Source organism: Psammomys obesus, unplaced genomic scaffold, assembly GCF_907164565.1.
Source record: "Psammomys obesus unplaced genomic scaffold, mPsaObe1.curated_primary_1811, whole genome shotgun sequence".
NCBI lineage: Eukaryota > Metazoa > Chordata > Mammalia > Rodentia > Muridae > Psammomys > Psammomys obesus.
Genome location: NW_026595981.1, coordinates 10495184 through 10521526, shown reverse-complemented (window position 1 = coordinate 10521526; position 26343 = coordinate 10495184). Strand labels below are relative to the sequence as shown.

The 26343-nt window shown below is 40.1% G+C and overlaps 1 protein-coding gene across 1 annotated transcript in view; it reads right to left on the bottom strand.

Moving 5' to 3' along the window:
- Window positions 1-26343, bottom strand: part of Bcas3 (BCAS3 microtubule associated cell migration factor) — a 440143-nt gene that overhangs the window by 249154 nt on the left and 164646 nt on the right. Inside the window, exons 19-21 of the mRNA XM_055619572.1 lie at window positions 24824-24948; window positions 21722-21887; window positions 20145-20245 (exon numbers count right to left, since the gene is read on the bottom strand). Coding sequence (XP_055475547.1) covers window positions 20145-20245; window positions 21722-21887; window positions 24824-24948 — 392 coding nt within the window. The remainder of the gene's footprint in view (window positions 1-20144; window positions 20246-21721; window positions 21888-24823; window positions 24949-26343) is intronic.

Sequence of the window (26343 nt, the reverse complement as noted above, 5' to 3'; positions counted from 1 at the left end):
AATTAACACAGGCAATTCAGAGAACTAATGATCAAGCACGAGTTGGGAAATATCTTCAAGTAACAGTAAACTCTGTACAGGCATGTTGGTGAATGCAGCTCCCAGCAACTCAGCTGGAGGGGATCTTGTGAGGTCAGCCTGGGCTACAGAAAGAGGCTTCATTAAAAAACAAACAAACAAAGAACAAAAAACCTAACCAAGCAAACAAGAAAATAAAAAACAGCAGTAGAAATTTAATGGAGAGCTCACTAAAAAAGGAATAACTGGCTCTGTCGGAACACCCTTAGGTCACTGAGCAGGTGACACACCTACTTTCCGGAGGGCAACCTGTGATGGATTCCAAGAACCCATGCCCCATTCATTACTTCTATCTACAGTGAAGGCATAAAAATGCATGACATTTGAAAACACTTTCAAGCAAAGAAAAAACTCATTTATTCAAATATTTTCTTTCTCAGCTATTTCAAGTAATTTCCATAATTCTTCAGTACTATGATATAGTTAAAATTAGTCTGCATTCTTCTACAAAGAGAACCTTTAGTTAGTGAAAGCAATAAAAGTTTTTTTTTTCTTTTATTGTTGTGTGATTGTTGGAAACAGGGTTTTGTGCAGCTTAGGCTGGCCTCAAAGTCACTTTGAGGATAAGGTAACGTAGAACATTTTTGAGACAGGGTCTCACTATGTACCCTTGGCTAGCCTGGAGCTCAAAGAGATCCTCCTGTCTCTGCCTCCTGAGGGCTACAAGGCACACACTGTCATGTCCAGAATTGACTCTGAACTTATGCTGCCTCCATCCTGCAAGGATGACAGCATCTGCACTCATGTTAGGAATCCAACTAGGGTTTCAGGATGCTGGGCAAGCACCCCATCAACCCAAACAAAAAAAGGTTTCTAACATTCACTGAGTTCCTACAATTACTAAATGTTATCCTCTACAAACTCACTGTTTTCTTTGAAGGTACAGTCATTCCTGCTGTTTATGCATCTCTCTTCATGCCTACTTTTAAAAAGATTTCATTTCTTAAAAGCAGTTTTAGCGTTACAATAGAACTGGACTGAATGTGCAACTGCCTAGAGACACCAAGCAATGGCGTTAACCAGGAACAAAACAAAAGAAAACACATGGGTAAAGAGGAGAGCAGGAGAGGAACAATAAAGAGCCAAAGATAAAACAGCAAACAATCTTGTTTCCGCTACCACAGGTATTTGTTAATACATTGACACTAAAAATTTCTTTAGGCTAGACTGCTAAAAAAGGAAAGTTGGGAACTTTAAATATTCTGAATACAAATTCTATGAAATTTTTATTATATACTTCCATGAACAGTAAGGCAATGCAAATCGTATTTGATGATGCCAAAATATAGTTTGGAGAAAAGAATGATCATCGGGAAATATACAGAGAGAAAGAGAGAGAGGAAAAATGACCTAAGGCATGATTTTAAAAGACAAATGCTCACCAAAAAATGTATCTGAATTTGTTTCATGAAAAGAAATGAGGTCTAATTTCATGGGTATAGACAGACATTGACAGATATAGTGTCAAAATGTTATAGTTGCAATAATACAAACCATTAACTATAAGGTCTTTGAAATCATGGTTCTCTAGCACACGTGTGTTGATGTTTAGCACAAAACCCAAATGATCACAAAGCCATACAACTACATCTTTATGATGACAAATAAAAGGGCAACAGAACGATTTTCCATTATTATTCCAACATCTTTTTGTAACTGATATTTTCAAGAGGTAGCTGTTCCCAAATCATTCATCACTTTCGTCTAATGTTAAATTTTTGCCACCGAACAAAACCAAAAGGAATTCCAATGCCTAGTCAAAAAAGGTGAATATGGAAATCTGATGCCTACAATCTCACGCCCATAATCTCAGTGCATGGAAGGCAGAGGCAAAAGGATTTCATGTTCAACGACAATCTAGGCCTAAAATACTATTCCAATAAAAAGTAGAACATGCCATAAAAACATATAACAAAGCCAGGTGTTATGGTATACACCTTTAATCTCAGCACTCAGGAAGGCAGAGGCAGGCATATCACTGTGAGCCTGGTCTACAAAGCCAAAGCTACACAGAAAAACCCTGTCTTGAAAAAAACAAACAAAATCGTAACAAAAGGGAGACATAGATAAATAACTAGGTGCTACATGCTGTGTGGAGCAGATGAGAGTGGAAAAGTTATCAATGAAGTCATGCAGATATCCAAGGGCAAAAAATAACCAAAGCAAAATGGAGTAAATTAAGTGCAATGACTTTGGTAGTAGGTCAAGAGATGGAATGACAACAAAGCTTTAAGCAGGAGAGTGAGAAACCACCTTTTTATCATTAGATACAACCTAAAAGGGGTTCTTAAAGAAACTGTGTGGCATACTACATGCCTTGGACCGAAAGCATTAGGACTTAAAATAAGGCTGAAGCTTCATGTTCTGGAGTAAGTGAAGGCAACAGATGGTTTGACACTTACTAGGACTACATGAAAAGGTAGACACCATGGTGGCAAGGATGGACTAGGGCAAGACTGGTGTGGGACTATAGCTGGAACAAAGCTGGTCTGGAGTTGGCAGTTTATTGGTCTACTAAGCTATTGTTATCTGGTTGTGGGCATGCTTGGAATTTCCCACGGGGTGGAGGCGAGGAGGATGAGGAAGTGGGGTGGAGCAGGAGCTTCCCTGTCCTCATCTGCTTTACAAAGGAAGGAGTAAATACTCCAAATATATAACTCAGAAATTAATTATCTGTATATGTGAAATACTGACAATAAACAAGTCTCCTTTAAACTGCTAGAAGGAAAACAAAAGGAAATTTGAAACATGAACTCCTACACAGAAACTTTAGGAAGAAGGCCTTTTGCTCACTGGTTTCCTAATTCAGATGCTCTGGCAGTACCAGAATATACAAACACTGACATAAAGTGCAGAAGAAATATCTTCCATATTAAATGAATATATGGGCTAGAGAAATGGCTCAGAGGTTAAGCATACTGCCTGGTCTTCCAGAGGACCAGGGTTCAATTCCCAGCACCCATATGGCAGCTTACAACTGTCTGTAACCCAGTTCCAGTAGCTCTAACACCCTATGAGATATTAGAGACATACATGCAGGCAAAACATCAATGTGCATAAAAATCATTAAATTATTAAATATTAAAATTATTAAAAATAATTGAATATCCTTTGTTCTACCCTCTGCTTATTGACATTTTAAGCTTTCTCTGATTCTAGTAGGGAAGGAGTCCTACATTTACTGCCTTGGAGGGAGTGACTTACCACAGAGAAAATAACTGCAAACTTTGAATCTGACAGGTCTACACACTTTCTAACCACTCCTTAGGATTAGAAATGAAACCAAGTCCATCCTTAGTGTCAGAAAAGAAATATGGTTCAGAGATGACAGGATCTCAACTACTCTGTTAAAAACTGCCCAGGAGAGAAAGGGAAGCATCTGGCCTAACCATGTGAAATGCTCCCTTAGGCGGACAGAGAGTTTCCTACATGGGCAACAGTAACAGGTGCAGAGGGCCACAACACAGAAGTAAGAGAATGCCTGCTGGGAGGCCAGTGTCCGTCAGTGACCAATAAGCCCACTGAAAACTGGGCCATGTGAATGGTAGCAAAGAGGATAAAATGTCCCCCAAACCTTATGTTACAACTTTTAACACAAGATTTAGATGCACCATTAGAAAGGATTTCAATAATTCTTTTTTTTCCACATTTCTAATAATCTGGCATAAAAAGAACTATTTTAATTTTAAATGAGTATTTTCTTTTAATTTTTATATGTGTATGTACTTGAGTGTATGTATGTGACCCTCATAACATGCAGGAGCAGAAGAGGATTATAGATCCCTTGAGACTAGGGCTATGGAAAATACGAGATGCCATGTGGATGCTGGGAACTGAACCCAGGGTCCTCTGCAAGGGCAATAAGCATTCTTAACCACCAAGATACCTCTAAAGCCCAAAAAATGAGAACAGTTATCTTGCAAAACCAAGTTGGAAGAATCAAGATACAGGCCAGCTACCTGAGGAATCATTAACTCTTTTACATTTATCAGCCGTTTCATCTTTTTAGATTTATTTACTTCATGTGTATGGGGGCTTTGCCTGCACATGTGCATGTGTACCCCATGGGCTTAGTGCCCATGGAGGTCAGAAGAAAGTCAGATCCCCTAGAATTACAGTCACAATGACAAGCCACCACGAAATGCTGAGATCTCTACAAGAGGTACAAGTGCTCTTCTTAATCCTAAGTCAAGAACAAGGAACTTCAAGCTCACCATTTTCACCCCTACTTTTTCTACAGGAATTAATAGTGCACCTTATCAAGCTGAATGCAAAAGAAATACTGACAATTTTCTTTATAATACCAGTTTAAAAATATTGTCTCCACACACAGACACTCGATAAACAGAGATCAACAGGCAGGAACAGGATGAACATATCCTTATATGGTTACTGTGAACCAGACTGTTTACAGCATGTGTTCTCAGGGAATCAGACATGTATAGAGCAATAAACAACATTAAGAAAAAAGGCACCTCGTGTATTTTGCTGTCAGACAGTGATATATGACTGTACATATATATGTTTGTATGTATACATTTATATTTCACATGGCAAATTTAAAACAAATTTTGCTCAAGTGCTGATCTCTGCAAAATAGTCCTCAATTTAATTCTCAGCCCAAACCACTTCCACATTGGTAAGATAAAGTAAGAGACATTATGAACACAAAAATAAAATTATTTAATAGCCAGGCCCATAATTCCAAAACCCACATAAAAATTTCAGTAGTCAAAGACTATGTTCTGAATTCTATAAAAAGATTGGAAATATCTTGGTTTTGACTTTTTAGGTATCTTCTGTAGCAGACTACGAAGACCAGTGAGCACATAAGTTTAATTATCTAAAGAACATGTAAGCACTGCTTACACCTACTTCACAAGTGAGGACGTGTGAGGTTCTAAAACCGATTCATTACAACTTTAGGCAGAATTAAAACTATTCCTGCCACACATACCCCAAAAAGATGGTAATCCTTCAATATCATAGAATCAAATGTTTTCTTAACACCCCCCTGCCCCAAGAAACAGCTAAATCTCAATAACTTAACTTCTTTATCAACAAACCTATTTGGTACCATGTAAGGTCCAGGCGAATTTTATCATCACCATAACAAATGCTCTTTATATGAGAGCGAGAGGTGGACTGATGTGTTAGGTATGATTTTGCAATTATTCAGGAGAAAATAAAGGGGACATAGGCAATAGATAGGATGAAAAAAATGTATGGTTGTATCTGGCACTACTACAATTAAATGTGTAGAAAAGTAAAGACCAAGAACACATGGGTTCCCAGCCCCTTGTCTGAAAATAAGACAAAGCATAATAGTCAATGCCATGAGTAGCTCTTGGTTGTAAAACCAGTGAAAGGAAACTGGTATTTTCTGGTAGTTTTGGTGGTGACAATAGGAAAACATCTCAACTGTGGTTCCAGAACCTTCAAAAAACATAGCTGGCCAGCAACATTAATGACAGATGGCAAAGTCCAGCTTCCCAATGTCTGCAGGTTTTGTAAGGCCTTTCCATTTCCAGTCATGGAGGGGTGCTCATCAATCTTGTGCCATCAAGTGCTGGCCTGCAGGCCTCACTCTCCCACTGCTTTAAAGCAATGCTGAAAAACGAAATGAAGTACAAATCCAAGTTGGAAAACTGTGAGAAATTCGAAGTGCCCACTCTATATGTAATGGCAGCACTGGCAAGGCCAGGCTGTCAGCTGACCATGGAAGGAAGACCAAGTACCTCCCAGATTAGGGCTTAGGGTGCTCATTTTCCATAGCCTATCGAGTCCCCATGCCACAGAAAATGATGAAAAGCCCCCCCATGCTGAAGTCTAAAGTGAGGACCGAAGAAGACAATAATTCTAGAACTTAGGGTTATTTCAGGGAACAATGTGTCTTTTTCTAGTTACAGAGAACTTTGTGAATTCAATGACATCATGCTGCCCTGAATGAAACAGCTCCCGCTCAGGGTTCACCCAAAGGCCAAAGGTGACAAACTCCCATTCAAGGATAAACTTTCACAAATATTTGGTTCTTATTAAAAGCAGCATTTATGTAGCGAGCATACAATATAACAACTCTCTAAAGGAATATCTTTCTGAGGAGAAAGTCCTGGAGACCCTAGAGAGAACTGGTAGACAAATGTATATTCTTACAGTAGAAATGAAAATCTGCCTTTAAAAACCGAGTCTCCAGAACAAGAAAACAATGGCCAATGAACAAAGCAGTTTCCAATGAGCCAACCATCCAAGGAGAAAAAAAAAACGCACCCACCAATCTGTCAAAAGCACTCATCAGGCATCCATACATTTTGTACCTATCAAGGTGACAAAAATTTGTCAGTTTTCAATGAATAAGAAAAGTCACCAGTATCAAAGGAAATGTTTAGTGTGAAAATGCACTGTTACAGACACCGTAAGTGTGGCTGCAGGAGCTAACTGTGGAGCTCACTGCTCAATAGCAGGCATGCTTTACAACAGCCCAGCGAAAGCAGTGTAACAATACATACAGGAACAAGCTTCTCCCGCCTTTATATTAAATGGATCAATGATCTTCCCTGCACCCTGGCCCTGGGGTATCATAGATGTTCACTAATATAGATGTTCACTAATTAATTATTAAAGTTTTCTAACATTCAGTCATTGCGCATCTCTGGTTTCACTTTCCTTTTCTCCCACATTCCCAGAAGAACAGTCACCAGCAATATATAATTAGAAAAATGACATATCCTTATTGTCTATGAGAGAATACATTTCCCTGAATAGCCTTCAACTCCGGGTACATCTTATCCCTCTCTCCACACAGTCTCCTTTTCCAGATTCCTAAAGCTTCATTCCACCGCATGACTAAAGGACCTTTCATTTGTTATTCTTGCTGCTCTAGAGGTCATTTTGCATTGTGTGTCTGGACAAGTGAGATCTACAGGCAGCCTGGCAGGGCTCACAATTCCATTTTACTACTCAGCATGACTGTAAGGATCTCATAAAGTGAAGAAAACAATAGAGCCTAATGGACTGGTGTTCTTGTGCAGACAAGCAACTCTGCTGGGCAAATTTTCCAAACCATCACAACGTGCCCCCTGGAACTGAAAAGACTCATAACTAAGGTCAAGGTAGAGCTTCCAAACTGACAGGGTGTTCACAATCCCAACCTAAAGGGTATGTCTGCCACACACTCAGCAGCAAACTTCAACACATGCAAGGCAGCTAGAAAGTCCGTCCACCCTTACAACAGAAACTACAAATCCTGCCTAGAGCATGTGAATTAACAGTGTCCCACTACAGTTATGCAATCTACACAGCAACACAAGGCTGAGTTCTCGTGCTCACATTCAGAGCAACATAAAATCAGTGAGACATCGTTTACCTCCTGGAGAGTGGTGAGGATGGTTAGGCGGCAGGGAAGACTTTTACATTAAACATACTTTGATACATTTGACTTCGTCTGGACCATGTATCTATATAAAAACAAGTATTTAATACACAGCTATGGACTAAGAACTACAATGAATAGGGTCAGTTGAGCAAGTCCAGGAAAGGACCAAATGCAGAGTGAGGGATTACTGAGGCTGGGTAGGAAACCAAGTGTCTCACCCATCATAACAGGTGCAATAGGTTTTTCTCAGGCAAGGTGCTTCTTTTCCTTTCTGCATGCAACTGTCCACATATATCTACTTATTAATAAATAACTCACTGTGCAAATGTCTGGCAGTGAAGAGTTTCCATTGAGAGGAATGGTTACCTGCCAGAGGTAAAAGCACCCAGGTCTAAATTCTATGAAGAGCTACACTTGGCCTGGTGTCACTGACATGTAATCTCAACTAGGTGGGAGACTGAGGCAGGAGAATTGTAAGTTCAAAGTCATTATTATCTACAGAGTGAGTGGTATAGGCAAAAGTTTAAAAAAAAAAAAAGGTGAGGAAGGCAAGTTGATGGTGGGTGAAGGAGCTTACCGCCAACACTGACAGTGTAAGTCCCATCCCAGAGACTCATGGTGGAGAGAGAAAGAAAAACTATCAAGTCCTCCTCTGACTTCCAGAAGCTTTCCTGCTGAGCCACATCCCTATGCCCCTTTTCAGCACTACTCATCTCTTAATTTCCTCCCCACAACCCACGGTGGTGCTTTGCATGTGCAGTAAGGCTCTGGCTTCAGACAGAGGCAAAGGGAGGAGGAAGAGGTTGGTAGGTTGGTAGGTTGGTAGGTTGGCAGGTAGGTAGGTAGGGAGAGACTGATCTGTGAGTAGTTAACCTTTAACAGTGACAAGAGACTCAAAACCAATTAGTTTAACTTGTATTTTAGATGCACTTCTTTCAGCAAGAATCAAGTCTTTATTCTACAAAGACTATAAATTTGCTGTACATTATAAAAGAATAACATAGGAAAGGGGTATACTTTGAATTGATTTAACAGTAAAGAACCACACTCATTTGGCTCTTTAATAATGAGACATCATAATTATTATTTAAAATTTTGCTACAACAAACAAACAACTCTGTGGTGATGGAGCCCTTACCTGGACACGCAGTAGCCTGACCCTGATCACCAGCACAACAAAAGATACCTATAAAACCAAACAAAATCAAACCAGAGCAGGGGGACCACTAGTTTACAAATTTGTGTGGGAAGCATTTCTAAAAGCAAAAATCATTTTGCACACAGTTAATGTAGCTTCTTCCATGCTTTACTTGTTTATTGCCTAATACTATTCTAGGAAAGTATAGATCATTATACAGCAGGAAGAACTAAATAGACATTTTCTCTTGCCTAAGCAAAAGAGAAAAAGTTATCTTGGCATGAAGAGAGAAAAGCTTTTAGACCCTGGAAGACAACAACATTTTTAACCCATATGTAGAACGTACTTCAGAATCCTCCTAATCATTAAGGATCACAATGTGTTCCTTTAAGTCTAAGCAGATCACAAGAGGTGGGAAACAGAAAAGATCATCCTGAGTGAAGTGTCCCAGAAGCATAAAGACACACATGGTATGTACTCACTTATAACTGGATATTAGACATACAATATAGGATAAACACTAAAATCTAAGAAGCTAAGCAAGAAGGAAGACCCTGGGTAAGATGCTCAATCTTCATTCAGAAAGGCAAACAGGACAGACATCAGAAGAGGGAGAAATCGGGGAACAAGACAGGACCGTATCGCAGAGGGACTCTGAAGGAATCTACTCAGCAGGCTATTAAGGCAGACACTGAGACTACTTCATTCAGAAAGGCAAATAAATGAAAATAAGGAACAAGACAAACCAAAGAAGGCCTCTGAAAGTCTCTACCCAGCAGGGTATTAAAGCAGATGCTGAGACCTACAGACTAACTTTGGATAGAGTGCAGGGAATCTTATGAAAGAAGGGAGAGATAGAAAGATTCGGAAGGGTCTGGAGCTCTACAAGAAGACCAACAGAACAAAGACCAACAGACCCAAAGACCTAGGGGTCTTTCCTGAGACTGATACTCCATCCAAGGACCATTCACGGAGATAACCTGGATTCCCTGCACAGAGGTACCTGTAGCAGCTCAGTCTCCAAATGGGCTCCCTAATAAGGGGAGCAGGGGCTGTCACAGACATGAACTCGGTAGCTGGCTCTTTGATCACCTCCCCCTGAGGAGGGAGCAGGATGACCAGAGCATAGAGAAAGATTATGAAAAATAGTCCTGATGAGACCTGATAGGGAAGGGTCAGATGGAAGGAGAGGAGGTCCTCCACTATCAGTGGACTGGAGAAGGGGCATGGGAGAAGATGAGGTAGGGAGGAAGGATGGGATTGAGAGGGGATGAGAGTGAGGCTACAACTGGGATACAAAAAGAATAAAAAGTAATTAATAAAAAAGTATATATATATATATATATTATAAAAACAAAAGCAAGAGGATTGGGCTAACTAACAATCACCTAAGGACTCTCTCCAAAACTCAGAGAACATTCTCACAGGTTGGTCAGCCACCTCTCCAAACCTGTGTCGACCTCATCTGTAGTTTTAAAGTTTATTAATAGAAGAAGCATAGCGAAATATTCACAGAAAAAGCCACTGCAAAACACTTTCCTCTTACACTGTATAATTCTTTTCAGGAAACAGAAATGCACAAATCTTTTCAGGAAACAGAAACAAGGACATGTAATGGGTAGATTCACAAAACAATTTGTATTTTGTGCCTATCTGACCATTTCTATAATTAACTTTCCTATATTTATATTTATATTTATATAATGCTGAGGACTGAACACATGCATTTGTGGAAACCAGAAACTGAGATGTATCCCCATTCCTGACATTTAAAAAGAACATGATCAATCACTTCTCTTGTGAAGACTGACCATTGTCTTAACTCTTTTCTTGGTTACAGAAGGGCTACATTATTCAGGGAGCCACAGCTGAAGTAAATCAGAACAATGCCTTCCTAAAACATTTCTTTTTGTGCAGCCCTCACTGCTGTGCACCTGTTCTGCCTCAGCCCAGACCCTGTGCCTGCTGTCTGACATTTGGTTTCTTTCCTCTAACAACCTTCTTTCTCTTTCCTCCTCTATCCCACTTTTACTGTTCTTAATTTCATGTTTTCTGTTTTTCCTCCATTTGTTTTTTCCTTCACCACACTTTAATTTTCTCTGAAAAATTATTACAGTAATATGAATTTATCCATTGTAAACTTCAACCCTCCCTCATTCAATGAACTAGTGATTTCACAAATAATCTCAGAAATGTTCTTCTGACACTCATTTTAGGAGAAAATTTCCATGTCTTGAGGTAAATATCAATAGAACATTCTAGAAATTTGTCTTTCAGTATGAATGAACAACAAAACTCCTTTCAAATTATTAAGGACCGAACAGAAAAACATTTTAGATATGACAAATAAAATTATTTCTGTTTAATTCTTTGTACAGAGCCACACCTGCCAAGTGGTCTACTCAGATCTCGAAAGATGAGATCAGACACAGGTGCGTCCTTTACATGGCTGCTACTTTACCGCAGAACACTGTTGGCTGCGATACTCGGCTGTTATAAAGCCCAGGGAACCTTCGGAGGCAAGGGCGTCAACAGAAAGCGGGATACACATTTACAATAGCCACCACGACACCTTTTGTCCTTTGCAAGCTATGAGATGACGCGTCTAAAGTGAGCAAGCAGTCTCATTTAAACTAACAAGCCAAAACAGAGGTGTTTTGAGTTTCCATTTTAAAAAGAAGGCAGAAGTGCAGCAATTTTTAATTATTAATATTACTGTTACTATTACTTTGGCCTGGTACCCATGTTTTCACTTCTGTTAAGAATGTGCTTGTCTGCTGCTGACATATATACACTGACATACATATTCTGTTTTCATTTGAAAAAGAAAGAACTAACCCTAGTATTCCTAGAAATAAAGAAAAGTATGAAGACTGTTTGAAGTTCATGGCAGTCACCTTCGAGCCCACTGTTTTACAATAGGAAATCATTAGTAAAACAACAGACTTCTGTTAGAACATGAACGGAGGCTGATGGGCTTCTCCCCACTGCCTAGGATGCTATGTCCTTCTCTTTTTACTACGCTGGCTTCTGAATTGCTCAAAGGTTTGTTTATTTTACTTCACGCCTACGGTGTCCTGCCTGAATACGCGCCGTGAGTGTGTGCAGATGGTCGTGAGATGCCACGTGCGGGCAGGAACTGAACCCAGGTCCCCCACAACAGCAAATGCTCTTAGCTGCTGAGCCTGCACTCCAGCCTCCTGGGTTCCGAATTTTTCTGAGTTTCAGAACAAGTTACAGGAATCTTGGGCGGAGAACATCTTCTTAGGGTTGTTAAGGAGTTCTCATTGCATAATTATAAAATGAGGCGCAGAGAGCCTCCAACTCAGAGTAACTATTTAAGCAAAACAGAAGCACCTCTTTCTAAACTTCCCATTCCCCAGCTGAAGGCCCTCCCCTCTGTGCAAAGGTAAGCAAAAATAGACACAAATTTAAAGTGAGCACAACTAAGAATAGAGCCCAAGAGCTGAGCTACATGGTTCTCTTTGCATTTCCTGGAGTAACAGGAAAAAAAAAAGTCAGAAGCATATCAGATAGTTTTTACACAGCAGAAAAGTGTTAAGTAATTTACAGGACAGCAGCTAAGAAAAGTGGTTCTGTTAACGGCAAGGAGGTGTGGATACACGTGTAAAAAAAAAAAAAACCCTGGGAGGGCAGATCTTTGCTGTAGCAAGATCCATATTTATGTGATTATGTTTCCCATAGCTGAGAGCAGCTATAATTAATGGATTTCCCTCCCCCTCTTAATGCAGCCATTTGTCAATTCAAAAAAAGAATGCACAATCAATTTTGATGTATTTAGTAAGCAGTTTGTCAAATGCTGCTATAATCCAGTTAATATATTAATTCTTGTCATGGAGAAAATGCTAACAACTATTAGGTTTTCTGTAACTGGTTTGGAGAGAAAATTCCGTGCCTGGACTCATGGTCATGCTTAAGCCAAACTCACTCTTCTATCTCCTTCCTGACCCCCATCTGTCTATGAACTACGAACTGAAAACAAAGCTATGACTATGCAGTGCTTCCTGCAATCTGCTCCAAATTTCACAGCACAAAAGAAACCTCAAGTTTTCCACAGTATTCAGAGGGAGAGTAGTTCAATAGCAACTGGAGCACAAGACTGAAATGGTTTTTTTTTAAGACTGTCATTTTAAAATGTTTTGTTGAAATAAAATTTATTATTTACTTGTTTAAAGTATGAATGCAACATTTACAGATGTCACTGTTCAAAAACACAGGCAAGTTTACAACATTAAGGAGATTTCATTAGGAATCCCGAATCCTGTATCCTTTAGCCCTTATCTTTTTACCACCTCACCCCTCATCCCTACTTTGAAATCAACTTTCTATCCCACACAGTTATATTGGGGCTTTTCATATAAATGAGAGATTGTGCTTTGTGCACTATTATGGTTTTTAACTAAGAATTTTCCAGAGACCATCTGCATATGCAGAAAGAGAAAACTTGTACTCCCTGCATTTATTATGTGAAACACATTTCTATACACTGTATTCAGATTATGGCTGCCACCCCTGAGTCCAGGGTGGATGCCAGTTCAGTGGATTCCCAATGTTCTATATATTAGGCCCTCACTGGCCCCATCGGAATCAGAGAAGAGCAAAGGGGAAAACTGACCAGACAGACTTGGTACAAGGCTGTGTATTTATTTTAAAACCTGCAATGTAAACTAGTCCTCCAGACCATCAGCCACCCCATTGTTTTATGTCTGCTGAGAAAGGTGCCCCATGTGACAGAAAAGCACATTGAATATTTTTCTATGACCCAGAGGGCAGAGGTCACTTATTATAAATGGATAATGAGACCTAATGCAGTGCTCTGAGGATGGACAAAGAAAGGGTCTATCCACAGCCCCTGGTGGATTGGTTGTTCAGGCTTTTATTTCCTCTGCACACTTAATGGAGTCAAACAATTGACAGAAATTCTATAGAGAAGGCTGAAACTGAGAGGAACGACTGTCTTCTAACCCTGACAGACACATACAAATAGTAATCCTGAAATGGCGCCAGAGCTCTTGGTACAGTGCAGACAGCTGTAGCATCCCCCTAAGTTCCCATTTAGTCATTTATTAGCAATTAACCTCACTGATGGAAGCGATGGCACATCAAACCATGAGCTCCTGCCAATACCAACGTTACTGCAGACAAGCCCAGCCCTGCCATCATATTCCAGCACCATGTTGTTTTGAGAAAAATGGCAAACATACATTGCTGATACCCTCTATCTTCTGTCCTCCTGTCCAACTGTGACAAAGCAAAATCCATGGCAGCAGGATCTATTTAAGAATCACTGGAACAGTGTAAATGACACAAGAAACACAGACCTTAAGGGACTACAGATTTCTGGCCAATATTTTCCATTATCACAATCAATGACTGATATCAGTGAAATCTGCCAATTCACTGTAATAAATATTAGTACAATCAATGGAAGAAGGCCTGCTCTGAACCACTCTTGGAAAACAGCAGGTTGTAAAACAGTCTGACAGGACAGTGAGATACTGTGAGAGTTTACATAGAATGCTGCAACACTGACAGATGCTTATAGGTTATTTTGTTTCATTCAGTTTTTTTTTTAAAGTAATGACAAGAACGTGATTTGCATGTACAAAATTTATTCTGATGATCTATGTAAAGACATGAAAACAAATGGAATCTTGTACGCCAAGTCCAGGGGTTGATATAATCCAAACTTTCATATTTAAATAGGTTACAGGTGACCATATAATACTATTTTCACAATAGGAATTAATAATTTAATAAGGTTAATCCAAGCTATAGAACGCACATGGTCCACCTGAGGCCCTATAGATTCCAACCTTTAGAATCTTACAGGAAATAAACACCATTTCATGAAAACAATCTCTCTGTGGAATGGCATATGGCAACTGAAAACATTCAAATGTAAATCACTATTAAGAGTCAAACTATACAGGGCCGAATGACACACCCTGCGGCCAACAATGGACTATAAATAGTCTTTAAATAAGCCCTACATCACAAGTTTCCTCTACAAGAGAAAAACATTTTACTCTTCCTTTTCCACCTCTCCCCAGTACTGGGCAAATATTTATAATGGACAATGCAAGGAAATATTGTTGAGTGCCTCCACCACACTTGGTACATAGCACAACAGCAATGCAATCCAGGATGTCAGACTAATAGAATATGACATTGAGAGAGAGCAGCTCAGAAGAAAAGTGCTGCATATAAAGCTGTTTTTCCTGGCACTGACAATGTCAATCAAAGACATGAGTCAAAGGATATCTCTACTCAACTGCAAAAACAGTGACTCTTTATACTCTGAGGATGCTATGTGTCAGACTATCAGAATACAATGTATTTGGAAATAAAGATGCTTAGACTAATGATTCCTGAATTCAGACATCCTACATGTACATTCTTCATCCTGTATCTTCTACCCCTATCACAAGACCAAGATACCACTGACTTGGTAAATACCACTTTTGTTTTGAAAAATTGATGAATGACTTATAAGCTGATCAATGAACTATATGTAAAATAAAATGAAGCCCAATACTAGATCCCAGGATACTGGCACTGTCAAGACCATGGGATGTCCACAATTAGGATAGTGGCAAGTATGGAGTATTGCTGACCTGGGCATACAAGACAAGTTGTGTGTGTGTGTTTGCACGCACCCAGGAGCTCTGGAGCATGGAAGATCATGAGGGAGACCCATGTATTTGACATGGTGCTTTTTACACTATTGGCTTTTGGCTTTGCTTTGATCTGACTGTAATCGTGCCCCTATTCTTCACTTTTTAAATATGAAGCAATATTACTTATATATATATAAGTATATATATATATATAAATATATAAAAGTATATACATACATATATATATATATATATATATATATATATATATATATATATACTTTTTTTATTTTAAAGGGGCCCATAAGATACTTTAGATATTTTGACGAGAATTCAACCTATAAAGCATTAAAATTCTTAAGGACAATGCCCTAACAGGATAGACATCTGAAGCCTGCTAGTTGATACAGGGGCCCCAACCACTGTGGGCAACACCACCCTAAAGCACGTGAGCCTGGGCTGCGTAAGAAAGGATAGCCGAGCAGCTAGTAAGCAGTGTTTGCTGCTTTGGTTTCCCTCCAGGGTGGGCTGTAGTCTTTGAGAAGATAGAAAACTGTTCCTTTTAGGTTCGGAAACACACATTTAACTTGTACAAAGGGTCTTTTCAATTTGGTATCCTATTTGGGGACTGGAAAAACGGCTCTGTGCTTAAGAGCACTTGCAGTTCTTTTGAGCAGTACTGAGTTTGGTCCCTCTTACCCACATCTGGTGAGTCCCACTACCTGCAACATCCGTGACTCAAAATCTTCTGGCCTCTTCAGGTATATCTGTGCACATGCATGTGCCTGCGCAACGCGGCGCGCGCGCGCGCGCGCGCACACACACACACACACGCACACACAGAAAATTGTTGCATCAAAATGAAGAGTTAGCTTGCACAGGCTTCCAGAGATACAGCCTTCTTTTCCTTCCACCCCACACAAAGCACCATGGAACTATGTAAAAGTTTGAGGTTGCTTTTTTTTCCCTCTTTGGCATAATTTCCTTGAAAGTTATCAAACTCTGTGTCATAAACTAGCAATTAAGCCTTTGTTTAAAGGAGAAACAAAATTCTAACGTACAGGTATATGCTCTGGTTTCAATTTTCCTTGGTTCAATATACTGTATAATCTTTGTGATTTTTTTCATTGGAGTATGTGTTCACATGGGACCATATGACAGTACATTATTTAGGAAGTGGTCCAAAGTCTGATACTTTCTCCCTGATGGGATTGGACCCACTAATGCAACTGAAAACAATGCTGCAGCTTAGTGACTTCTTCATATACTACTGGTCCTCTAAATAAGCTTCCAAAAATATAATCCTTAGGCCCTAAGTTAAATTTACAATTTTGAAGGTGGAAAGCAGACTACAGAAAAAGTTACTGAGTCCTCTGTGGTGGTACTCAGAGCTGATTAATGGTTGCTGGTCTAGTTTCAGTTTTGGCAATGAAAAGAGCTTATTTTTAAAGAAAAACATAGTATCAAGACTAAATCCCTAATATCTACAATAATTTTATTCTATTTTTTATAAATATATTTCTGTGTATACTTTTGGGAGTGTGATACTTTTGGGAGCCAGAGGAGGATGTCAGACTCCCAGAGCTGGAGTTACAGGCCATTATAAACTGGCTGATGTGATGATGGGAATTGAACTCAGGTCCTCTGGAAGAGCAGTAAGTGCTTCTAAACAATGAGTGACTGTTCCAGCTCTGCCACAGTATCAATAAACATTTCACCAAGAATTATGTCCAAAAATATATATATATTCTTCACTTTTACTTCTACTAACCTAAACACCAAGATCTGCACATAAATTCATGATCTATTATGCTTTCTTAAATTATTGAAAATAACAATCTTTAATTGTTCCACAAACAACTCGAATGTTATCTCAACCTCACCACGACATCTGAGTGAGCCATTTGAACATGACCCTGTCCTCCACGAAGTCTGATAGGACTCCTCCACTCTGGTCTTCTCCTGAATACTACAATGGTGAGGCACACAGACGTTGGAGGGTTTGCTTGCTTCATCTTAACCGAGGGTAAGAAGTCTGTGGAGGCAGGTCTCTACTCTCTGCCCTCAGCTGCATCTCTGTTTCAGTGTGGAACAAACTGTTTATGAGAAGAGTGTATCTGATATGACGTGGGGAGTCCTTGCTAACTTCCTGCAGCATGTTCTCTTCTCCCTGAGAAAGGCTCTTTCCTATTTCTATTTACATCACCCTTGCCAATTAGTATATCATTTCCGGAGTTTGCTACACATTTCTATAGATCCAATGACAAAAACCAAACACAACAAGAATAAAAAAACCCAAAATAACCCTGCAACATTTATGAAGTTTACATTTGAATGCTATATTTAAATTAAAAATAATTTTAAAAGATAGTTCTCAGAATATCTCTGAATTGTATGAATGGTAAACCCCCACAACCTTCATTGCCAGGGACCAATCACAGAACACAGCAACTAAAGACAAGGGCTCTACAACACATCACGACGGTGATTTTTAATTTGAGTAACTAAAACCAAAGAGACCAACACCACCAGAAATGTTAAAAGTGTGCTGTAGTTGGTGGAGTATCTTCCCAGAGTTATGTAACACAATGGCAAGTCCAAAACTCTTAGGCAAACACCTTGGGTGTGCATGTAAACCTTTAAAATCCAAACCATCTTCTCGCACTGCAGAGGTGACGGAAGCCTGACAGAGGGTTCTTCTGGTAAAGGTGCTTGCTGCCACGCCTGCCTTCAGCACCTGACACACTTACATAGTCGGTGTACAGCAGTAGAAGGATCTGGCAGAGCAGACTCAACTTTGGAAATGGCACCCAGTGGTGCTGAAAGGAGACTTGGTAGTAGAGCAAGTATGCGCAAGGCATTAGTGACAGAGCTTACCGACCATGTGCAAGGACTGAGTGGGACAGTGTTTGCCTACTATGTGCATGGCCTTAGGTTCAACCTCCAATGCACACACGGCTTCTGAACATGTCACTGCTTAGCAGGGAAGCACCTGATGGCTAGTTATCGTAGCTGTGGGTTTTGTTAAACTGGAGGAAAGTGTTAGGGGCAGCCACAGTCAAAGAATATCGATAAGCTTTCTCTCTGGTATGAAAAATAAAGAGATGTAGTTGTAGCTTTTAAGTTTCCTTTATCTTCTTAAACACTTCCAACTTATCACTGTCTGCCAGCTAATTAGAACTAATGGGTATTAAAGCAACAAAGCAAAACTCAGTTAGTCAACCACACATAATTCAATAATTAGGCATTTTGCTTTTTATAAAAAAGCAATAAAGCCGGGCCCTGGTGGCGCACACCTTTAATCCCAGCAGGAGCAGGTAGATCTTTGAGTTTGAATGCATCTTAGTCTGCAGAGTGAATACAGAGTCAGGACTACACCTTGTCTCCAAAAACCAAAAACTTAATTCAAAAATACGAACAGATTTTCTTTACAATCATATGTGCCACATTTGTTTGATATCACCTGATAATATGATTTAAAAACTAGAAAGAACTTCTATATACTCTACTCTTTTTTTTAAATATAATTTGTTTATTTATTTATTTACATTAGTGTTTTGTTTCTATGTGTTTTCTGTGGGTGTCAGAATCCCCTGGAACTGGAGTTACAGACAGGTTTTAGCTGCCATGTGGGTGCTGGGAATTGAACCCAGGTCCTCTGGAAGAACAGCCAGTGCTCTTAACCCCTGAGCCATCTCTCTAGCAAACCTGAAATCCTCATCCACCCCCACCATGCTGCATCTCACCAGTTATGCGATTGCTCATACTTCAGAGCACACTCCTCACAGCAGGAGACATTTATCCCACTGTTTCTGACTTTCCTTTTTCTCTCCAGTTGAATACTACAGCTTAAAGCTTAACACACTAGGTGACTGTCCTTTATACTGTGTCTGACACATAGTAGGCACTTGACAAATATGAGCTAGAAAAGCAGAGTTCAAATACATGAGAGCAAGACTGCCAACTATTTATTACTTGTGGCATTTCATAACTGTAGAGTAAAGCCTATAAATTTTTCCTGATTACAGTATAATATGTAACACATTATAAAACAAAATAAAACACTTGTACAAATATTTAAACTCAAGCTCAGTAATTATTAGCAAGATACTACACAGAGCACAAGAACCACCTTTAAAAACATGTTGTTGTTAATTTTTAGAAAATTTTAAAAGCATGCAGTACTCAGAGCCATCAGGTTCAATTGTGATTCAGTATATTCCACACAAATGAATCATAACTGTAAAGCATTTTAAAATCTATGAAGACAAAGTAGACTATAAATATTATAGCAAAAGAAACACAAGAAACCAACTGAGATGAGAAGCATGTGCTAGCCCCTGGTCCACTGTCAGCATCAAACCCAATGAAGCTGGGACCGTCAAGAAGTCCAAACAAAGCTGCCCAACAGGCAGAAGCTGCTGCCATGGTATTCTGGGTAACACCTGCTTGTTTTTATTCTAAGGAACAAGTCCCAGGCTCAGTGAACCTGTTTGCACATCCTGTTATGTCACACGTTGTAGGTAGTTTTGTTTTGTTGTTTGTTTGGGTCTTTTCCACACCTCTTCAGAGTTCTAGTTCATAGGAAGAAAAAATGCCAGCTGAAAATCCATACTCATATAGGTGTTTAACAACCATGGCCCTAGCCAGACATTGGTGGCACACACCTTTATCCCAGCCCTTGGGAGGCAGAAGCAGGTGGCTATCTCTGACTTCGAGGCCAGCCTGGTGAGTGGGTTCCTTAGTGAGTTCCGGGAGTTATAAAAGCAGAGAAAGAAACCCTGTCTCAAAAAAATAAAAACAAAGAACTATGGCCCCTGGACTGATAATATACAAATACGCTTTGTAAGGCAGAAAATTCTGAGAAGATGATCTGGAAGGAAGCACAAGACATAAACTTAAGAGGTGTACTCACAGCCAGCCAGCAGGAGCTGGTAATACTGCACTGCTTCTGCGGCCAGGAGGAGAGGGTGATTCGCATTGAATGGAGGCTGCAGTTCATTCCACTGAGGCGTTCTAAGGAAACAGCAGAAGAATATTAATATTCAGGCTTCAGAGAGGGGATGTAAATCACTGGCAGAGGCTGATAGAGACTCAGACAAATCAATGTGTAATCAATAAAAGCAAAGCTCTTTAACTAGACACACAAGGCCAGGAACTTTAAAACTAAAAAGGTGCAATGTGCCACACAGATAACGTGAAGCCAACATAGCCTTATCAGAAGTAGAGAGGAGAGAAAGGGCAGTATTTAAACGCAACTACAGAGATGCCATTCTACCTCATTTTTGACCAGTGTTAGACATGTGCAATAAGAAACAAAGTAATTAAAAGTGATGAAAAGAAAGGAACTGTGTAAATAGACAACTTACTTTGGATCTAATCAGCTATTTCAAGAGACTGCGAAAGTTTAATTAGATCTGCCTGATTTTAAATAAGCTTGATAAATCAGATACTGACCAGATCAATCCCCCTCAGTGAATACTAGTAAAGAATACTGGAGCCTCAAGAAAATCAATACACTACTTTAAAATGTCAAAAGGAGAAGGGTCATCTTCATATCCATTTTATCTGTTTCCTTTCATACATGCCGGGTGACTGGTTTTCTTTCCTCCCTTGCACAATTCACTATATTAAGTGGGTTTTATTCCAAGTTTCATTTCTTCCTCTTTGTACTAGCTTATAAAAATTCTACGCATTGGATGCATTGAGATAATTTTAAACCTTTCCAGAGTGCCTGGCCATTGTATCCTGGATGATCACTTTAAGGAGACCTTAGAATCTCTTTGTAATAGTTCCTGGTTCCCTTAATGGCATTATTTCCGACAAGCATGTGAGACTGTAAGAAGAGATCAAGAACACATGTTCAAAGAGCCACTAAAGGCTAGGCTCATGTCAGGACTATACAAAGCCCGAACAGAGATACTCTTTGATTACATCCCTGGAGCACTGCAAAATTTCACCATGCACAAGTCTGTGCGGGAATGCTTACAGAAACAGAGTGGCAGTGTCCTCCAGCTAATGAATGGTAAGCAAGATGTGCTATGCCTACAAGAGATTGCATTAATATGCACCCGTAAAATACACTAACTGAAAGAAATCACACAAAAGATAATATATTACATGATTTCATCATCCGACGGGCAATAAAAAGCTAGAGCTGAACGAGACCTGGAAAGTTCTGGTGCAGGATTTCGTTATCTGATTAGGAAAAAGTGACCACAGAGGGGCACATATATGACTTGCAGTGCTTATATTTCACTGCATGTAGGCCCTGGCCAGTGAAAAAGAAATGGACTTAAGTCTGCCCAGGCTAAAGAAGCCAGGCAACAGTGTTTAATCTCACTGTTCCAGATTCTAGTGACAAGGTCAAGACAGAAAATCATATATACAAGTAAATGTATCCCTGTGAATGATCCACAGCCAGGTATATATGTTGAGATATGACAACACATATTCCTATGAGGAGGCCAGGGGGGAGGAGGGGAGGACTACCTAACAAGTGTCCAGCTGGCGCGGGGTGACGTCATCATCTCCAGTAGTGTGTCGTCACTTATCTTGGGAGCAGTACTGATTGGCCGGGGCTCAATCATGTGTTCCACTAAGGTCCCGTGGCAACTGATGATGTAAAGAGATTCAACAACAACTTGTTTGGACTGATCTGCAAAAAGAGAATCAGAACAAGACACATAATGATGGCACAGATAGGTCACAGGGGGCTTCTGAGATTATTGACCCTACTGTGTGCAGCGGGGCTGCTGAAAGAAACTGGAAAGAGCTTTGTCCCATGGCGTCTGCACAGCCTCTGAAGGTGCCTTGCATAAGCAGATGCCAGCGAACATGCCGCAACACTGTCAGAGATCAACTGTTCCAACAATGACATCATTATGCTAATAGTTGTAGTATAGATAAGCACTATGTTATAGTATGTACTTTCCCATTATTATGAAAAATAAGTGATATGGAGTAGGACATGGAAGGACCACCAGAGAACAAATGATCTCTCCAATAAAATTTAATTACTCTGGCTTGAACAACTGACCTGCAAGTCACATGTAGCTATGTGTGCTACTAAGTCATTTGAACAGTTCAACTATATTTTCTTGGGAGATTAAGTTTAGCCAAGAGAGAAGAGGCTCACCAGATATGAGTGGGTGCTGTACAAATGCTAGAGCATGAATATGAATCCACAAATTCCAGCAACAAACAAAACCCCCCAAAAGCCCTCCAGAAGGCATAGTCAAATGCATGCCTGTAATCCAGCACAGAAGAGTGGAAGAGAGGGAGAATCTCCAGGCTCAAAATGGCCGCCAAATGAGCTCCAGGCTCAGGAAGGCTCTGCCTCAATGGAACAAGGCAGAGAATCATAGAGCACAACACTCTGGCACAGACATATGCATGCACACACCTACACCTACACACACACACACACACACACACACACACACGTGCTTACACACAGAAAACAATTATTAACATCTGGATCAAAACAAACAAACAAAACCACATTACTTGTCTGTGGCAGGTCCTCAGTTGAAATAGATACAGCACTCTCGTGACAGAGTTTAAAACAAATGGGCAACAAAGCAAATAAATTTACTGTTGCTTTCTCTAAATTTGCCAGTAAACCGGGAACAATAAAAAAAAAAAAAAAAAAGACCCTCCTCAAACTAGTCCTTAATCTATTCCTCAATGATATGACTGGCTGCTGTAGTAAAGGAGGGCCAGTCATCCTTGGAGATAGCAGCGGTGGGGTCAGCTGTAACGCAGTGACTTTGTAAGGCTCACACACGTGCTCAGTGCCCCAGCAGCCTCCGTGCTCAGGCTCACGTTTTACAGTAAGCTGAGGAGAACTTAAGATCTCTTATGGACATTGTGTGGGTCATCTTATCTCTGTGTCAGACGAATCAATTACAGCTGATTTGAAAAAAATAGCCAATGACCAGCCAGTGGTACATAAAAGAGTAGTAAGCTAAAGGGGTAATTAGGACAGAAGGGAGAAGCATCTGAAATCGAGCTTTGCAGGTTTCAATGAATAACAAAAAAGTCCTTCCGATAGCATCATTAAACCAAAGACAGTAACAAAAAAATAAAGATGGGATAAGAAAATGGGAGGCTTAGCTACTCCACAGAACCCTTCCCAGCTGGGAAGAGACATGTTGTTCCAAGGTCCGATTACAAGGGAGTGGTCAGTGAAAGGTGAGAACCAGGGAAATGGCTGATGTCTGACTGCCAACAGTGAGCAGGGAGCATAGCCATTTTTGCCAAAAACAAAACCAACTCCAGGGAAAAGCCAGCGTGTGACCTAGTTGAATGACAATAATCAGGGAGAAATCATAACATTCAAAACCACATACTTGGTGTTTGAATGTAGACATTTTCTTCTATACAAAAACCACAGAAAGACCCTAAATCCAAGCTCTCTCTATATATATAGATGATAAAGAATCACATAATACTTATACAATACTTATACAAACATTCCAGGTATTGATTCTGGTGATCAAGGCAGAGATTAAAAACTTAGCAGTTGGGGCTGAAAAAATGGCTCACTGGTTAAGTGCATTCATTCTTCTCGCAGAGGACCCAAGTTCAATTCCCAGCACCCACACAATGGCTCACTAGCGCTGGTAACTCCAGTTACAGGGGCTCCAAACCATCATGTGCTTGGTGTCTATACTAAATGAGCACAAAACATTCATGCACTTAAATTCATTAAAAATAATTTTAAATTAAAAACAAAATATAAGAACAGTAATACAACCAACTCAAAGAAGCAATAGCCACAGAACCTGCCATCTAACAGACTGGCCTTTTTGTTTTCTTTTAGGCCTCTGCGTTTGGTTTGTTTTAAGGTGGCAGCAGCTTAGGGGCAATTGCTACACTTTGAGAAGGGTGAATTCAGTCCCCGGCATAACATCAAGCTGCCCAAAAATACCTGTAACTTCCACCATGGGGCATCTCCTGCAGGCAAATGCGTTCATACACACACCTATTCAGTAGCTAACATTAGCAAGACTGGTTGATTCCAAGTCTCCCATCAGTAAAACAGAGCTGACAAAGATTTTCCCCTTCCTCCTTCAGAGACAATACTGTGAAATTAGCATGTGCAAATGTGAAAGTAATAGAGCGGGTACAGCACTGACAGCCCTGAGACAAAATGTGTGCGCCATTGAAGAAAACGAAGGCAAAAATCCGCCAATGGGTCCAGGTGTGAGGCTGTACAAATTTAAATGCTAGCACTAGACAGGTAGAGGATGGTGGATCTCGGTGAGTTTGAAGACAGCCTCATCTACAAATTGGATTTAAAAACGGCCAGGGGTACAAAGAGAGACTTTGTTTCAAAAATAAATAAAAATATCTGTGGATGGTAAATTTACTTTCCATTTGTGAGAGAAACTACTTTTAATTCTTTGCGAGACATGACTAGTTAGGAAAGACATGCTAGATAAAAAGAATTTTTTTTATTTTAGTAATTTTTATGTAATAAAAAGTAGTAAGCTATTGGTTATAAAATCATTCTAGGGGAGCTGCTGGCTCTGTGTTCTAAAAGGTGAAATGCTGCAAGATAAACCGGAACATCAATGAATCACGTACCTTTTTCCCGTTTCAGACCCGCGTTGTTTGCAAACCACGACCTAGAGGTCCCAAACGTTGCTGCCACGCAAAACTCGCCACCCATCGACTTGCTCGGTGAAATTTGTGGAGGTGGCTTGACTTTGCTAGAAAGCAAAACGACATTTAAAAATTACCGTGATGAAACCACAGTACTCCAGATCATGAAATACTTCCCCCAAATTAAGCCCTACCACTAACTATTCAGACGTTACAGCACAGTCATGCATTTTCCCTCAAAGAATGACTGGCCAGTGGTATTAGATGATATTATGGGGTGAAGTTTCAACGGTATCAATGTTGAAGAGTCTGGTTAACAGAGTTGGGAGTAGTGGCACTAGCCTGTGGTCCCAGCTACTTTGAGAGCACGAGGCAGGCGGCATGCTGTTTTTGTGTCCCAGTTCTATTGCTAGCCTAGGCAACACAGTAAGACAGTGTCCTCTGAAATGGGTGTTGGTTTCGGAATTACAGCCAATCCTTTCAGGTGGTAAACATTCCACTGGAAACTATAAAATGGAGTAAAGAAGGGGTGGTCGTATCTCCAACATTAACAGTTCATTCTGACATCAAGACAAGAGTCTACCCATCTAGAAACATGCACGGAAATGGCGATGATTCAAATAAAGACTTGGCAGTGCTTGAAGCCTTGCTGCTCTGCAGAATCAACACTCTAGAAGATCTAAAGCAATGACCTACTGCAATTAGAGCCAGCCACCTTCCGAGCTGTCATTTAAATTCCTTTCTTTTCTTCCTGGATTCATGATTTAACTGTTTTGATCTGGGAAAAGATCAAGATAGAGCTAAATACTGCAAGTTTACCAAACACAAATCTGTTCCCACTTTGCTGTGACTGAGGGAGCTCACCCTAACCACGGGTACTAAGAATTTGTTTTCCTACACTGCTCAAGACACATTTTCATAACTATGTTCTACTTTGAGCATTCATCTTCTTTCAAATCTTGAATTTCTGTTCTCTTGTCAATTATCAAATGTACTAGCAATTATTCACCCACCTTTCATAGATTTTCCTTTAATTCAGAGCCCAAAAAATGACCTCACTGGCAAGAGGGTGGGCCTGGATGGACACATGAAGCTCAGCTCTGCAGTGGGTCCTACTGTGAACCAGTATGACTGCCACTTCTGTTGCCCTTCTATCTAATGAACTCTCACTAGATGTACTGGAATGAGAAGACTGGTTTCTCAAGTCAAGAAGAAACCTGAAGCGGAATGTCCTACCACTGCCATTCATTAGTTATGCCACTTTCAGTTAAGTAATTTCCCACTCCGAGCTCAGACTATAATATAAATGGGAATGCCTACTGTGTAGAGTTAAGGTCTGCATTTGTTCTCACAGTCTGGCCTCCAGAGCAGAACCACTGAGAACCTCTCAGATACTTGAGCAAATACTAATCATGTCCCATCCAAGATGTCATAAATCAAAATTTTGCAACAATCTGTGCAAATCTAATCTTTTGAGTACCCTCAATGTCCCCAGCAGATTA